The following is an 18,706-nucleotide window of genomic DNA, read 5'->3' as shown; positions in this document are numbered from 1 at the left end:
TCTAGACATCAACATTATCCACCTCACTATCCAGTTGGATGATAAGTAGGATTGTAGGTTTTAAAATTATATTATCTGAAAACACTAACAAATTTAGCTTATAATAACATTTGACAAATGTTATTGAGAGTTTAAAACGTGTCACTAAAAATCTATACAAACATTTTTCTGAAATATTGCTCAAATGTTGCTTAAGTGGGTGTCCCTAACTATTAAAGTAACATTTCATAAAAGTGTTGGTATTCATTTATAGTGACATTATAAAATTTCTTATGGTGACATTTGTAAAATATTATTACAAATCTTTTATACCAACACTTAAAAAGTGTTATGGGAATTATTTAAATTATTGACAAAATTATCTATTGTAATATTTTATAAATTATTGCTATAATTCAATGAATATAATGTTTATATATATATATAACATTTATTATATTTTTATTATGTATATGATAACTTTTGAATCCTATATGTCTTGCTATATTTATTTTATTTATAAACATAAATTATAATATATATATATATATATATTTAACAAAAAGATAAAACTATAGTTCCTAAGAAATTAAGTATAGCAGTTACAACTCTAGTTGATATAATCCTTTATCACAATTATAACTCTGAAGGTATGTAGCCATCATCCCCGCTTGAAGCAATTTGTGGAATTTTAGTTTCATGTAATCCTTGACAACGTATATATACATTTGATGTCATGCTCAATTAAAATGATATAATGGATTAGAGTTGAGTTTTCTTATACTTGCACATAAATAAAATAATTATTAATAAAATCTAAAGTTATAAATAGAAAATTAAAATGCAAATTTTCTACCAAGATCAGTTTTTTTTTTTTTTTTGTTGCAATTCTCTTCAATTATAGTGATATTACTTTTCATATGTATCCTTTTCTAAGCAAGATTCTAAATTCTCTTTAATTGATTAACTACGATTTTCATTTCTTTTTAACTAAAGTTGTATCCAAATTTGCTACAAACAATATAAATTATAATCATAATTATAAAAAAATCATATATTCAACCCGGGCTTTTCATAAGAAGTTAGCAGTGACAATTATATTAACATGCTTTTATAAAAACACTTTTAATTACTTTCTAATTAATATTTAGGTCTAAATTTGAATAATAAATGCGGAAATGAGAAGATCAAATAAATAGACTTATTTGATGATTACTTATTCATTAGATTTGTATAATTTCTATGTTTTTCTGATATTTTTATGAAAAGTAATTATTAATTTTAATATAATTTAATAAATAATAATAATAATGAAGTTTAAGTATTAACGCTTGAAACAAATATCTCAACAAGCTAAACTATAATGAAATTAATTATAAAAGTAATTTTTGTACTAGTGACATTTACTAAAATGTCAAAACAATAGGTACAGAATTAGTGACATTTATTATAGTAACAGTTTTAAAAAATTGTTGGTCACTATAAAAGAATTGTTGCAAAAATATGGTATTTAATTACATTTATTAATATGCAATTTTTATATTTTAAGTGACATTTGTAAAAATTGTTACTGCAAAGCATATTTGTTGAACTGAAAATAATTTAATAGCAATTTTGGAGAACTGTTAACAGAAGGATCAAGTAGATATAGAAATAAAAGAACAGGAACCAATTACGACACAGTTCATGTATGAGGACTACTTGAAACAAATACGAAAAATAGAGGGACCAAAATATGGATTTTGCCTATTGAAAACAGATGATGATACTTCCCTCTTTCTCATAATATAAAATCATCAAATTTTTAAGAAAATAGCTACTAAATAATCTCAATTGATTGTGTAATTCAATTAAAACATTTGATTGCAGTTCAAAAATCTCCAACTTTCCGCTGCTAAGAAAATGTCACGGAGAAACAACATTATAATTGGATAAATAGTCCCCTTACATATATGTCAATTGACTGCAGAGACTATATATGGGAAATGTATGTAATACCAAATGCTTATATTATGACCTTGTACCATTTTATCATTCTGGGAATATTGCTAGATACAGCGCAAATTTCTTCCTTCCACACCCGAATTCAATCCAAAAAAACATTAAAAACAAAATAAAAAAAAAGGAATATTAAGAAAACAGAGAGAAAAGAGAAAATTAAGGGGAAAAAGGCTATGTGTTAATATCAAAAGTAATATGAAAGTTTTTAAAAAGAAAAACATCATGAAAGTTTTTAAAAAGAAAAACTGTCAAGGGTAATCTATTAAATTAAGTCAACAATTAAAGGCAAAGAAAATCACACACATATAAAGGAATTAATAGACAATAAAGCAATGAGAAAACCTTATGCATCTTGTACTTGTGTATTTCTTTTCCCCCACCATTTTTTAGAGCAAGCCAATCTTATTAGTTAAAAACAAAAAACAAACCAAAAAGGCCTACTTACAGCAACATTTGGGAAATGTTACATTTTCTTGAAGATGCAAACAGAAATACTCAAATAATATAAATAAATCAAGAGGAAGAGGATAAATGATTGCACTTTGATGAAGGTTTGCATGCTTGTACTTGATTTAACAACTCTTGTTGTTTCTGCCATCTGTGGATCTCCTTAGAAAGCAAACCCTTCCCTTCTAATCCCTTGCCACCACCGTCGTCATCATCATCATCGCTTTCCTTCACTCGAACAAACTTTCCCTTCTTGAAATTGTACCCTAAATTAAAACACATTCTCTCTTTTCTTTTCTTGGTTTCTCAAGATTCTGATATGAGAATTGTGCGAAAGACAATGGAAACTGTCCTAAAGTTAATGTGTTGAGATGATGATGTTTTGTTCTTTTGGATTTTGCTTAGGCCCTTTTTAATGTTTGTTTTTTCACGGCAAAATGACGGTGAATACAAGAAAATGATTGGTCACTTTAAGAATAAGTAAAGTCGCTAGCAAACAAGTGATGGGATCATCAAATGCATGCCTAAGTATCAGGATATTTCCAAATCAAATATTGCTTTTTGTCATGGCCAACAAATCTCTACATACATACATCTCCTTTTCAATCTTTTCGTCCTTTTTCTAAGGCACCAAGAAAATATTTTTTCTTTCTATGTATTTTCCTTTTTCTATTTAATCAATGGTTTAATTCCATTTTTAAATCAGAAAAGAGAAAAAAAATACATAAAAATAATGTGTCATGTACAATTCATTGCATGATTGAGTGATGTGTGCGGCAGTTCAGCTTAACTTCCAAAAGGTGATGGCGATAATAATACTTCTATGATTATGACTCGTGATACTGATATTGAAATTAAAGGAGTTGGGTTAAGTTTGCTAAGGCTTGAGTTAATGGGTCTAATAACCCCCTTCTACCTGGGTCTTGGGCTTAAACTAATTTCTTAGACCAGTAAGCCATAATCGTAACATGAAAACATTCTGGCAAATTATATCTTGAGTCCACGTGCATGTGAATCCATGATAAGAAAAACGGTAAATTATATTATGGATCTATACCTGGGTATTCTTTGCTCGGTGTCTAAAACACAACCGTTTCATTTAAATGAGAAAATTGAATTTTAAAACACGCGTACAAGAAAGTTTCAATTCAAATATAACGCTTTATCTATTGTTGTCAATTTAAAAAAAAATCGAAAACTTTCTTTCATCAGTTTGATTTAATTTTATCTTCTCCATTTTCGATTCTCTATTATTTAAAGCTTCAAATTAGATTTTACAAATTGTTCTTCTTCGTTCTTTTTTTTTTTTTGTTCTCTGCTGCATAATATTGTTGTTTTTATTTTTTCCAACATGTAGATTATGCATATTTGTATATTTTGAAAATTTATTTTCAACGAGTCAAGATTCTTCATTCTTTTTTCATTCTTTAAACCTTTAAATCAGATTCTACAAGCTTTAATCATTTCTTTCAAATATGATAATTGTTTCATTGCTAGAAAATAATAGATTTACTATGTCTGATATTGAGGTTCATTATGTACGAATTACAGGTTCATCATTTTATTTATAATTTTAATAACAGTTTTATTTTTGAAATTGAATAGGTTCATTTTGTAGTAAATTGAGATTCATTATATATAAACAATAGATTCGTCACTTTTTTCATAATTTTAGTAACAATTTTATTTTTGAAATAAAATAAGTTAATTTTGTAGCACATTAAGATTCATTATATATGAACTACAGGTTCAGCATATCGTTCATAATTTTAAAAATAAATTTATTTTAAAATAGAATAGGTTTATTTTGTAATACAATGAACCTTATATCATTAACAGATGAATATAAAAGTTTTGTGTAATGATAATGTCATATGTGCATAAAAATAAATCAGTATTCATGGGTTATAATAAAAGGATTCATTGTTTACAAACAACGAGTTTATTAAGTATCACTTGTGGTTCATTATATATGAACTAGAGGTTCATCACGTTGTTAATAATTTTGAAAACTAATTTATTTTTGAAATAGAATGGGTTCATTTTGTAGTACAATGAATCTTATATCATTAACGGATGAATATAAAAGTTTTACATAATGAATATGTCGTATGTGCATAAAAATAAATCAGTATTCATGAGTTACAACGAACGAGTTGATAATCTACCAACATGTTCATTAAAGTATTACTTGAGGGTCATTATATATGAATTATAGGTTTATCATATTATTCATAATCTTTAAAAATAGATTTATTTTTAAAATGAAATAAGTTAATTGTATAGTATAATGAACCTTATATCATTAACAAATAAATATAAAAGTTTTAGATAATGAACATGTCATATATGCATAAAAATAAATCAATATTTATGGATTATAATGAACGGATTCATTGTCTAAAAACAACGGGTTTATTGAAGTATCACTTGAGGTTTATTAAATATATAATACAGTTTTATAGTATAGATTTATTATTCGTAAGATATAATCAAGATATTCATCAACTACTAGCAACAGGTTCATTAACATATAATTCAGATTCATCAAATATATAACAGAAATTCATTAATCATAGGTTATAATCAAAAAGTTCATCATACATACATAAGATGTTTTAAAGGAATATATATTTCATACAAAATAAATATATTCATCAATAAAAAAATCTATATAAAACGTTTGTTTTTCAATTATAAACTTTAGTTTCATAAGATTTAAACTGCAGATTCTTTAATATTTTTAAATGTCATTTCAAATAAATATGAATATATTAAAAGTAGAAATTTAAATTTAAATTCTACTAATAGAAAATTTTCTAATTTCAAATGTCATTATTATAAATATCATAATTATTTAATTCTTAAGTATAATTTCAAAATAATAATTATTTATTATAAAAAATTAGTTATATGATGAACTTAAAATATAACAAGTTTTATTAAGGATAATATTATCCAAATAAATAAGTAAAATCATATAATCTATCAATTGATAAGAAAATACTCTAAAATAGAGTTGATACAGCCACAGTTGATTAGGATTAAAAAAACTATGAGCTATTGATATTTAAGTCTTTACTAAACGGTTTAATTTAGTTATTAAGTGAGATAACACTCTCTAAGTATTACCATATAATAAGAATGCAGGTTCTGCTTTTTGGACAAGTAGAGAATGGTGTATAGAGCAGCAACCTGAAAAAATTACCTTCAGGCATACTTTCTTGTTCTGTTGCTTCATAATTTTGCCATTTGAGTTGAGGAAGAGATATATATATCTATATATAAATATATATAAATAATATTCAACCTTACATGTCTAAGGCAGGTACCATCCAACTCTCTCTCGCAGGCTTCACTTATGCATGACTGAGCATATCATCACATATACCCCTAGCAATCACCACACACACATACACCCTTCTCATGTGATCTGTGAAGCCCTTGAGGGAGAGTTGAATGGGAAATGCCTTGCTGATTTCCACAGAATTACCTCTCTCTACTGAATTTAGTTTCTGCACTACTTTATTGTGTCTTAATGTGTAGAAGCAACATATGAAATCACCTGCATTTATAGGCCAAACTATGTACCTGATCAAATAGTTGTTGCGTTGTAGATTATGATAAAGAATAAGTTCCCTCTTTTCTGAAAACTAATAATCCAGCATTATCATGTAGATGCTTTGTACCATGTATAATCACGAGGGTGAATGTAATAACCTTGAGATGATTTACTATCAACTTGGCCCAACTTTATAGATTAGATTCGTTAGACATTTTTTATAAAACTAATAACTCAATATTATAGAAGTTTTCTGAAAATAGTATTTCTTTTTAATCGTTTAGTTTAGCGTATGTTCCAATCTTTTACAAAATGTTTTTTTTTTCTGATTTATACATTATTAAGCGAACTAAAAATGTGTTAGATTGTAAGAAATGTGAATCTTTCTATCCAGTAAATTTATTGAGTTTTGGAGTTTATCAATGGCATTAAACAAAAGAGAGATCAGATTATAAAAAAAAATGTCAGGGCTCCTTTTTGGGTTCATGACCCATTTGATATTCTACTAAATTAGAAAGTGAAAAGGCAAAAAAATAAAAGAAAAAATCAGCATATTGGACATTGACCATTTATTATTAAGTTTCAATTATTGATGGATAATTCTAGTCCCTATAGAAAGCGATGGATTCAAGCTCAGTGCTGCCTGCCATTGGTAATTGGCTACAGTTTGACTTTGTTGCCACTGGCTGTTCGTACAGATTTTGTCAACTATGCAATCGTGTTGCAGTAAATGTCATTGGGAGATATGGTGGGTTTTTGCATCTGCTAATCCAGTAGGAATAAATGCTCAGATCAGAACCTAATCTCCAAGAATAAAATGCAGCAATGATGGAGACCCTTTCTGATTATTTGCTTGATATATGATTACCTTGATCACAATTTAAAGATTTAGTACATAGGAGTGAGTTATAATATCTCCTCTATTAATAGACAATAAAACAAAAAAATATATATTAATTACTTAGTAGCAATTGAAGTTAAAAGCGCCATATGTACTATAAACTTAGTGAATTGTAGAGGGCCTTAGTTTATAATTTCCATATTTTTATGTGTTTATTGAATAAAAAATTTTAAAATTTAGATTAATTTATATCAAAAAAATTATATAAAAATATTTTAATATATAATTTATATAAGTTACATATTAAAATATTTTGTGCAAATTTGACTTAGACATTATAAATTTTCTTTGAATAAATATATAAAAATATTAAAAAAAAATTACACTATTATAAACTACGGTACCCTAAAATTTACCAATAAATTATCCGTTATTTTACTTATTTATTTTTCTTTTCATTTTGTTTTTAACAGCTTTTACTCATCTAGTTCTTGATTACAATAAGAGTTAACACATTTCTCATTAATTCTACAACCTTTCTACTTTTATTTTAATAATTTAAACTTGAGATAACCTAGTTGAATGGAGATAATCAAAAAGAAAATTATTAGAGTGCTAACAATAAAAATATAATTAATAAAACTCATAAAAGGTTGGTTTGTGGATAAGGAAGAATAATCTATTTTCTTATTAATTCGTATTCAATAGTTATATGACAAGAGAAGTGTAAATTCTGAATGCATTAGGCTTAAGTGAGAAGACTCGTTCTTATAATCACTCAAGGAGGAAACACAATTTTAGATAAATCGTCACAATATTTCTAATTGTTATACCAAGAAAAATTAATAAATAACATAATTAATATATATTTTACATATATTTTTTATTCTTCCTTTGTAAACGGATATGAGATCGTTGAGACAATCCATAAAGTTGCATTTCCCAAACTTCCTTGGGAAAACTATTTTTTCTTTCCTCCATTCTTATTTCTAAACCAAGCCCGATCGAAGCAACCAAGTTCAATTCATAATCATACAGTCTACGTGAAACTGGATCAGACAATGTCTCGTAAGCCTTCTGAAGCTCAACGAATCGCTTCGTCGATTCTTCTTTTGCTGATAGACGACAAACGTCAGGGTGGAACTGTAGAGCCATGCTCCTATAAGCCTTCCTGATCTCATCAAACCCTACATTCTTGGATTGAAGAGAAAGAACTTCATAGAAGTTGGTCTTCTTTTCTTGCATGATTCTATAACTGCAAGTAATTGTTCTGGCTTTATTATGAAAACCCTTTTGCCTTGACCTTATCTTGCGTAGGAATGGAACCACTTTTTCAATCTTGGGATCCAATTTTAAGAAAGTCTGCATGTTTGAGAGAGATAGTGAAAGAGTTGAGGTGTTAAACTAGGGTTTTCTGGAGCTTTTGAGTGGAGAAATTGATGAAGAATTGCTGTTTATATAATGATGAGCATATGCCAATTACCTATATATATATATATATATAGATATAGTGAACGCGGTTAGATCCTGCCTTTCACAAAATATTTAATTAGTAGAAGAGGCAGCGTTGAATGTAAATTTGGCAATTGGCATGGTGTTAATTATCATTGTCTTTGTCTTTGTTAATTAGAGGTTTAATTTGCCTTGCTGTTGCTGAATGCTAATAGTGACCTATTCTGGACATTAGTTTTTGTACCTTACTGTTGTTTGGCTTCACAAATTGGATTCCTTGATCGATTGTGGCAATAACAATTAACAATAACAAATAACAATAACGACAATATTTCACATGAATGCGCCCATTGGACATCAGGAGAAAATGTCAGTGCTCATGTCAATTAGGATATTGGTTGGAATCTTTATTTTCTTTAATGGAAAAAAAGAACAAGAAAAAGAAGAAGTTTGTCTAGTTGACGAGAAATTATATTATCACACGTGATTTTATAATTTCTTGCAATCTAAAGCTTTTGCTTCAACAATAAGACACCTTCCCATTTGACAGTAGCCCTCAATCATCTTCAATTGGAGAAAGTTATGGTAGATGAAATGAAAGCTCCAAAGAAACAACACTTGGGACAAGTTAATAGGTGATGGTAGTTTTCTTTTAAGAAACAAAAAGGAGAAAAATTCAAACTTTAATAAGAAAATACTTGCTTAATATAGGCGTTTAATACAAGCTCAAAGTAATTATAAGAGGCTTAACACGTCATGGATTATACAATGGGATTAATCATTTCTTTAAATTCGTCATAAAGGTAAAAATTCATCTAATACGAATGAGAGAATTTGAACCCAATGTCTCATATTTCCAAGAATAAACACTTTTATCATTCGAGTTAGATCTCAAATATAGTTTAAAATTATTTTTTGTTATATTATATTTAATTTTGACACACTATAAATATTCTATAGATATTGAGAGTGTTGGAACAAACTCCATCAGTTACTACGAGGATGTTTGGTTTAGAGATTTGATGCAGCTGATAGCTATTTTTTACTGAACAACTATATTAAAATGTTTGGTAAAAATTTAAAAAATAATAGCTGATAGCTGATTTAATCTCAATCAACTATTGATTGTATCAACTCTATTTTAGAGTTTTTTCTTATCATCCGATAACTGATTTGATTTTTTTATTTATCTAGACACTATTATCTTCATTAAAACTTATTAGTAAGAGCTTACTTTAAGTTTATCTCATATAAATAAATTTTTATATTTTATAATAAATAATTAATATTTTAAAATTATTTTTAATAGTTAAATAATTATAAATTTATAATTATGGTATTTGAAACTTAAAATTTTTATTAGTAGAATTTAAATTTAAATTTTTACTTTTAAAATAATTTTTATAAATATTTTTAATAATAAATATAATTGAGCTAAAAAAAATTAGCTATAATCTTTTAAATTATTATAAGTTATTTTTATTAATTTGTATCATTGAATATAATAAAATAAAATAAAATATATTTAACGATAAACTATACCATCAATAGTCATTTAACATACTAACAGCATCTGCTAATAAAAAAATTTCAAATAGTATAATTTATCAGCCATCAGCTACCAGCTATTAACCACCAGCTACTAACTGCATTTGACGAGTTGAACCAAACATGTCATATATGAGTGGAATAAAACTCCATTCTACTTGAAAGCAATCGATTTACTAAAATTTATTTTCTCCTTTTATATGCCACTTTATTTCTTTTGTCTTTTTGACATGAAATTAAATTATAATATATAGGTATTACAGCATTAGTATTGAACCCTTTGCATTCTAAAACTTCACAACACAACTTAAGATCTTTTACTGAATATTCCTTTTTCTGGAGTAATTCTTCACTCCTTCTAAACAATCCTTCATTCGTATAATTAATGAGATCTAAAATGAAATTCTAGTTGTTAGAGCTCAGAGAATTGCTTTAGTAATGCAAGAAGTAAAGACTCGTCTTCCTTGATTAATTAGCAAGCCGATAATTAAGAGCCAAAAGAATTATTTGTGTCTTCCTTAAGAAAATATTACTGATGATTAGAACAATCTCATCCAATAGAGAAGCCACAAGAACTCTATGACAAAAGAATAAGCCTCAGAAGTTTATATATATATATATATATATAGCTGTTGCAAATAAATATACTTCTCGATCTCCATGCTTAACTTAAGCAATGGACAATACAGTTGCGAATCTTGTCTTATTTCTTTATTTATTTTTAACAATAAATATAAATAGCAAGCATAAAAATTAATATCTTTAGTTTAATCAATATAAGTAAAGATTGCTTAAAAAGGTTTTGATTGGTCTCGTTAATTTAAATAAATATATTAACAAAACGTACACTTTAGTCCAGTTTCTAACTAGATAAATAGCATTTCTATCCTCTTCTCTGCCGGCCATATTCTTTTTCCAATCATCCAACGAACATGATAATATTTTATGTACATAAGCAAATTAGTTGGTTCTATGTAGGAAGATGTTTGTTTCAATAAGCTACTTATGGTATGGTTAAGCTTGAATCCAAATGATCAATGTAAGCATGCCAATTTGCCAGAGTTATATAAAGTGTCTCTTCCCTCATTATATGAGCTATAGAATAGCAATTCGACTTAGATACATCTAGTATTATACATTTAGGACTACTAACACGTGTGACTTGTGCGTTTTTGTTTTTAAGAAATGAAATTAATCGAAGATTTTTTATCTACAATCAAAGAAAAAAATTACCAACTCAATATACGATTTTTTGCTTCAACAAAAATGTACAACTATCTTTTCCGATACTAAAAATCAATTTTCTTTATTTTCTTTTCCATTTTTATTTTACATACACTCTCTTATTCTTAAAATTACAATCTTTATAATTTTTTGGCTTTCGATTTTAATCTTTTAAGAGTTAAAAATGTAATTTTTAATTTATTATTTAGTTCTTATTTTGTATTAAATTTGTATGTATAAGTTTTTTTAATAAATATATTTTACAAGAATAAATACATGTTACATATTTGATGACTCTTACGTCATATTTTGATGAACCTGTTAACAATACATGATGAACTTCTTGATTTTAACCTATAATCAATGAATTTTTGTTATATATTTAATGGGCATCAAATAATATGTTGATGAACTTATTGCTAGCAGATAATGAACATGTTGATTGTAACCTACGAATAATAAATCTATAAACTATAAAATTGTATTATATATTTGATGAACCTCAAGTGATACTTTAGTGAATATGTTATTTGTAAATAATGAATCTGTTCATTATAACCCATGATTAATAATTTATTTTTATGAACATATATCATATGTTTATTACTTAAAACTTCTATATTCATATTTTAAAGATAAATTATATTGGCAGTTACTAAACTTTACACTTTATAGTAAAATAGTACCAAACTCTTAATTTGTTATTAAATAGTTGCTAAATTTTAATTTTAATAACACCAATGAATTTTTTCAGCACATTTAGAGAGTAAATTATATGGATGATTATCAAACTTTGCATTTTGTAATAAAAAAGTACTAAATTTTTTATTTAATTTAAAAAAAGTATCGCTAGTACCTTTTAAAATTAAAATTAGTAAATTTTTGTTACAAATTCGATGACCACCCATATAATTTATCTTCACACTCACTGGTAAAACTCATTGATGTTATTAAAATTAAAGTTCAGTAACTATTTAGTTATAAAACAAAGGTTTGGTATCTTTTTATTACAAAATACAAAGTTTTTGGTGACTGTCAATGTAATTTACCCAATTTGTTAATGATATAAGGCTCATTGTACTACAAAATGAACCTACTATATTTCAAAAAATAATTTCGTTATCAAAATTATGAACAACATGATGAACCTATAATTCATATATAGTGAACTAGAATATGATAAAAATAAACTTATTCTATTTTAAAAATAAAACTGTTATTAAAATTATGAATAAAATTATAAATCTATAGTTCATATACAATGAACCTTAGCGTGCTACAAATATATCTATTCAATTTTAAAGATAAAACTGTTATCAAAATTATGTGTAAAATGATAAACCTGTAATTCATACATAATGAACCTATTATTTTTCAGAAATGAAACTGTTATTATATTTTTAATTAACATAATGACAAACATTATATTTAATCAACTTATAATCGTACTTTAAAAGAAGGATTAAACGTTATAAAGTCTGATTCAAAAATCTGAGAAATGGAGAAAGAATAAAGAATTTCATATTATCAGAAATAAGTTTTTCAAAGTCTACAAATATGCATAATTTATATATAAGAATAAAAAATAATTATATAACAGAGGACAAAAACTGAAAATAAAGAAGAACAAATAACAACAACTTGTAGAATTTGATTTGAAGCTTTGAACGATGGAGAAGACAAAATCAAGCCAAACAACTGAACACTGCAATTATGTTTTAAATTGGCAATAGTAGGTAGAGTGTTATATTTAAATTCAAACTCTCTTACACATGTATTTTGTAATTCAGTTTCCTCATTTAAATGAAACGGTCACATTTTAGATGCCGGGTACATAATGCACGGTGTATCTGGGTCTATGATATAATTTATCATAGAATAGAGGATCTAAATTTAATTAATAAATTTAAAAGAAGAAAAATGAGACTTAGTTTTAGAATGATATATACATTAATCTAAATATATGTATGCAAATCATAATTTTTTTTTGTTATAAGTATTATTTAAGAGTTAAGATATAAGAGGTCCAACTTCCTTATTTCACCTTCTTTTCACGGAAAAGAAAACAATGGCTAAAATCTATTTGCTTGGGAAAAAATAACTTATTTCTAGAAAATTGTTTTATGAGAAAAATACTTTTTTAAGAAAAATAACTTATTAAATCTTTTTGTTTGATAGTATACATAAAATTTATTTTTATTTTGAAGAATATTCACTTACTTTTCCATTAAAAAAACTATTATTTTTATTTAAAATTTAGTTATTTATTTGATAAAAGAAACTTTCCCTTGATTAATTTTCTAAATGCATCAGATACAAAAAAGAAACAGAAAATATTTTTCAAAAAATTATTTTCCAAGAAACAAATGGAGCCTTAAGTTCATCAAATGTGAATTAAATACCTTATATATTAGTAAGAAAAGAAATGGGTTTTCATAAAAATATATAACAAATATAACATAATTATAAAATATACTGCCATATTTTCTTTCAAAAATATGCTATATAAAAAAAAATTACCAATGGGTTTCTATTGACTTTTTAACAGGTTACAATAGAGTACATTTTAGTTTTTGTTGGTTTTGGTTGAGTTCCTGATTAGTTTGTCTTGAGTTTCTATTTGACTTCGGTTGATTTCTATTGGTTTTAGATAAGTTTCTAATTAGTTTTTGATTTGTTATGTTTGATTTTGGTTAGTTTTTTTATATATGTTTGGTGTCAGTTGGTTTCTAGATGATTTTTGTAAAGTTTCTTATTGTTCTCTATTTGAGTTTATGTTAAATTTCTGATAGGTTTACTAAGTAAAATAATACAAATTTTAATAAATATAAAAAATAAGGATTTTGCTAGAGCATTATTATGGCATCACCATTATAAGTCTATTTTTTTAATTATAAACTATTAACTAATATTATTTTACATAATTTATTTAAGTTATATGTTCTTCTACTAATATAGATTGTTAATAAATTTATATATAATTTTTAATTATTTATATAAGTAAAAATTTTATAGTTGAATTTTATAATTATCAAGTACCACTAACTAAATTCTAAAAATAGATAAATAAATTTAATAAATAAAAATAATATATTTAATTGATCAATAATTAAGTACTATATATAATTGATCAATTTAGTATTTAATTATATTAATAAATTATTAAAATTAAAATAATATCAATTTTTATATATTTGTATGATATCGTATACCTATAGTACATTAGAATGACTCTAAAATAAAATATTTAATTACAATATTCATTAACGTTCTTGAAAAAGACAAGTCAAAAACCTAAAAATAAAATAAAAACAAGAATAAATAATCAGCAAAAATAAAATAAACATAAACATAAAATTAAATAAAAAATATGTTAAACTTAAATCAAATAAAAATTTAACAAAAACTCAAATAAATGAAATCGAAACCAACATAAACCAATATAAATAAACTAAGAATTTAACTCTAATGATAGAAGAAAAAACACTAAAATAAATCAAACCTAAATAAAAAATTAATCAAATAAAAACCAAATAATACATTAAGAGCAACCTTTCCGTTACTATTAAATGGATGTTTCACCATAGCTTTTGTGACAGTCTGACCAGAGAGTGGTCCGACGAGGGCGGGAAGTGAACGCTAGAGCAAAGATAAGATGCCTGAACAAGGAGCGACTTCTAGCAGTACTCTAAGGTACGAGGGTACATGAATGAATCAAATTGCGCATCAAAATGAGGCGAGAATAGTTGATAACATATATATAAAGAGTTAGAACTAATCACGTGAGGTGTCTTTTGGTTGTTTGGCTGTGGAGTTGGAGGAACTCCAAAGCTAAACGTGCTTGGTTCTGAGAAATTCTAAAATGGAGGACCTTCTAGGAAGTTTCTGAACCCGCCAAGGGGATAAAACCGCGAGGCCAGTGGAGGGCCAAATATCTCATGTGATCTGGTTCTGGGTCATTACAACTTTCCTAATTCTTATACGGGTAATGAGTTGAAAAATTTTACAGCCTAAATTTTTTAGTTTATAAATTAAGATTCAAAAAAATTTATTTACATACTTGTTTTTTATTAAACCTGCATTATGATATTTTATTAGTGTTCTTTTAGTATCATTTTTATTAATAAATTGTGATAATATCATTTTCATTCTCCATTTCAATTCATTTTTTTATTGTCATACAAATTCAAATAGTTGTTATAAATATAAAACTATTATCCTCTTTAGTATACTTAAATGATTTCTTAATTTTGTTTTAATTATATCTTCATATATTTTTAATTATATTTTAGTATTTATTTATATATTATGATATATTTTTAAAAAAAAATATATCTCTATGTCATCAAAACATACTAGCTGCTATAAAAAATATATAATATTATTAAATTCATAAATATCAAATATAAAATTATAAAACAAAAACGAAAAATCTATTTCTTTTAACTGGTTTTACAACGATGCAAGTTAAATGATATTCTTTTGATATTTTATATATATATTTTTTAATATTTTTTTCTGATAAAATTAAAAATAAAAAATAAAAAATCATGTAAATAAAATCTTTTGAAAGTAATTATAAAACAAATTTAGAGAAATCATAAAAGATAAAACTCTTAAAAAAAAAAAAACAGTATCCCACGAAATTTCTTCTATATGCATAAGACACCTCGCGTCTGGCGCATATGTAACTGGATTTGGAAGCATAAGTGCAACTCATAATCCAAAACTGCTTTTAGCTGATGAATCATCTAATCCATTTAAGCTTTACTCTCCAAATCTATTTTCCTTTAAATATTTTATCTATAATTAAAAATGACTATAAAAATGTTCAATTCATTCAAATGATGCTAATTTAGATTTAGTTAGAATATAAATGAATATAAATTTTATCTGTAATAGTATAAGTTAAAAAATGATGTTTTCGCAAAAAAATTATGATTAGTTTTAAATAATTATTTCAATAACACTCTAATCACCTGATTGACTTGAAATGTTAGGCATAGTTTAATAGGATTTTTCACAAATGTGGAGGCACTTCTCTTTTAAAAAAATTGGATTGTACCGGCGGTTTAACCGGTTGAGAATTAATGATCAGTTCAGTTCAGTTGTCTATAAAAATTGAATTTGCAATTGAACCATATTGAAGCTATTAAATCGGGAAAAAATTAATTCAATCAGTCAATTTACTTATTATTTCTAACAAAATTAAATTTATATTTTAATTATTTCAAATTTCATTCCAATCAAATGATCGCAACTGTTAATTTAATTTTCTTTTTGAATATTTTATTTAAAAAGAATAGCATTGAAATAGAGATTATCAGATTTAAAAAAAAAAAAAGCAAATGATATCCTGTTTGGTCTTAAAGTTTCTCTTCATATTGATGTAGTCTGTGAGAATGATAATTTGGGTATCATCCAAGCCATCTCTTTAGCTAGAATCGACTCTAACTATTATAGATCCGTTATTCCTGATGTCTTAGGCTGTTTAGCTAAAGCTTCTATGTCTTTTGTTCCTAGTTCAGCCAACATAGTGGCTCACACTATTGCTAAACAAACTCGGTTCCTCAGCGAGCTTGAGATATCTTGGACTGAGTCCTTTCTTTTCTTTGTTATGTTCAATTTGGACGTTGTTTCATCTTAATGAAACCAGTAATTATAGCAAATCTCATTAGCTATGATTTATATTATATAATTTCCTTTTAATATTTAATTATATTATTAAAATCACTTACTATTGTCTCTAATTATATGTTAAACAAGCCACTGGAGAGGCACTAATCTAGTTTATCGTGTATGGCAAAAGCATGAAGTATCAAAATAATCCAATAATCTAAAAAATTTCTATTTCGCGGGCGAATATTTACTCTTTCAAGATCAACCGCGAGTCAAGTCAAAGAACTCCTCTTTCGTAGTACACTTCTTGCTGAATACCTTTTTCTTTCTTCCTCCAATAGGCCTTGTTTAAATATCCTTTAGAGAAAAACATTTACTTTAAGATTGTATTTATTTTAAATTTGATTTATTAAAATTGTGCCAAAACTAAATACTACTAGTCGTTTACCCGTGCGTTGCACGGCCGTTATTATTATTTTAATTATAAAATCAAGTTGATTGATACAATTTAATAAAAAATTTATATTTAATATTATTTTATAAAATTTTAAAAAATAATAACAAACTTACTATTTTTAAATGTCTTTAATTCTTTTAAAATTCTAAAATTTTGTTAATATAATAATATAATATTATGTACTAATTAATTTTAATATTATAAATTAACATATCAATATAATTGATATTAATGTTTTTAGAGTTAAAAACTTATGATATAATTAAAAATTATTTATTATTAAATATAATATTAAAAATATAATTTAAGATGTTATTTTCTATATTAGAATTATTATTTAATTGTAAAAATAATTTATTTGTTAATATAATATTAGAATATAATTGATGTATTTCTATTTTCTAAGATAGAATTAGTATTATTATCTAATTAGAAAATTATTTATTAGTTAATATAATATTAAAATATAATTAATACTTTTTTTTATTAAAGTTGGTGATTAATTAGAAATGTAATTTATTAATCAATAAATTAATAAAAAAACTATAAAAATACATATAAACTTGAATTTCATGTGTCAAAAAGTAATAATATCAAAATAAAAATCACACGTGTTAAAAATTAAGTGTATATATAAAAAAAAATTTAAATTTTAGAAATTAATATATATATATATATACCTGCAAGGAAAGTTTAGAAGTCTAATATCTTTTTCTTCTCCCCGACTTTCCAACCACGGCTCACTACTCTTTGTCTGATTTTTGGCCGAAAACCACTCCCTCAACCTCTTATGCTCTACTTTTTCTTTTAGCTTTAACGATTTTCTAGGTTGTAGGCCTTTATTGTTAGGGGGTGTTCTGTTTCCCCTCTCTTCTAAAGAGTTATCCTTAACCTTCTTCCATGGAGTTTAATATAGAGTTGGTTTTCTCACTTACGTGCTCTTGTAAAGGTTCAAATGGTAAAAGTAGAATACCTTTCTTTAACTGTCTGCATCTATAAAAACTAATTGATATAGCAAGCAAGATCAAGAATTAACACAAATCTATCATTTTCATGAGCTTCAAGTAAGCATTTCTAAGATATGGTTTTGAGATGCTGAAATATGGAACAATATATATGCCATTGGTTGAGTGTTTCCTCCTTCTCTGGTTACTAACACGGTCTCTTTCCATACTAAGTTTGAGGCCATTAATTGAAGTATAATTTAGGAATTTAGTTATTTTTATTTGTCCAAGTTTTGTGTAATTGTTTCCTTGGTGTTTTAGTTGCCCCAATCTTTTAGAGATTTTTTGAGGCTTTATTTTATTGGGCTGATATATTTAGCTAGATTGGGTTTTGAATTTGAGTTTATATTTCTTTTTTCTCCTGTATCCTTTGTTTGGAGACGAAGGTTTTGAAGTAGTGAGATTTCATGTTAAAACAAAAAAACAAAATAAAAAATAGAAGAATAAGACCTGCTACTTTATTGCATAAAACAACAGTCAAGTAGGCCAATTAATTCACATCCTTGAGATTATATATTATTGATCTTGCTGAGGCTGCAAACCCAGCTTAAATATCAAAAGTGTTTGCTCTT

The 18,706-nt window shown here is 25.5% G+C and overlaps 1 protein-coding gene across 1 annotated transcript; it reads right to left on the bottom strand.

Moving 5' to 3' along the window:
* Positions 1 to 7,700: 7,700 nt before the first annotated feature.
* LOC112536388 (chaperone protein dnaJ 20, chloroplastic-like) lies at positions 7,701 to 8,253 on the bottom strand. Its single transcript, XM_025159095.2, has one exon. It carries the CDS (start codon positions 8,196 to 8,198, stop codon positions 7,701 to 7,703), a length of 498 nt encoding a protein of 165 aa, XP_025014863.1. The 5' UTR covers positions 8,199 to 8,253.
* Positions 8,254 to 18,706: the final 10,453 nt, after the last annotated feature.

This window comes from Ricinus communis, chromosome 7 (genome assembly GCF_019578655.1).
Source record: "Ricinus communis isolate WT05 ecotype wild-type chromosome 7, ASM1957865v1, whole genome shotgun sequence".
Taxonomy (NCBI): Eukaryota; Viridiplantae; Streptophyta; class Magnoliopsida; order Malpighiales; family Euphorbiaceae; genus Ricinus; species Ricinus communis.
This window is presented reverse-complemented; position numbering and strand designations above follow the sequence as displayed.

Coding starts and splice junctions, on each gene's coding strand:
- LOC112536388 (XM_025159095.2), bottom strand. CDS start 8,198: ATGCAGACTTTCTTAAAATTGGATCCCAAGATTGAAAAAGTGGTTCCA.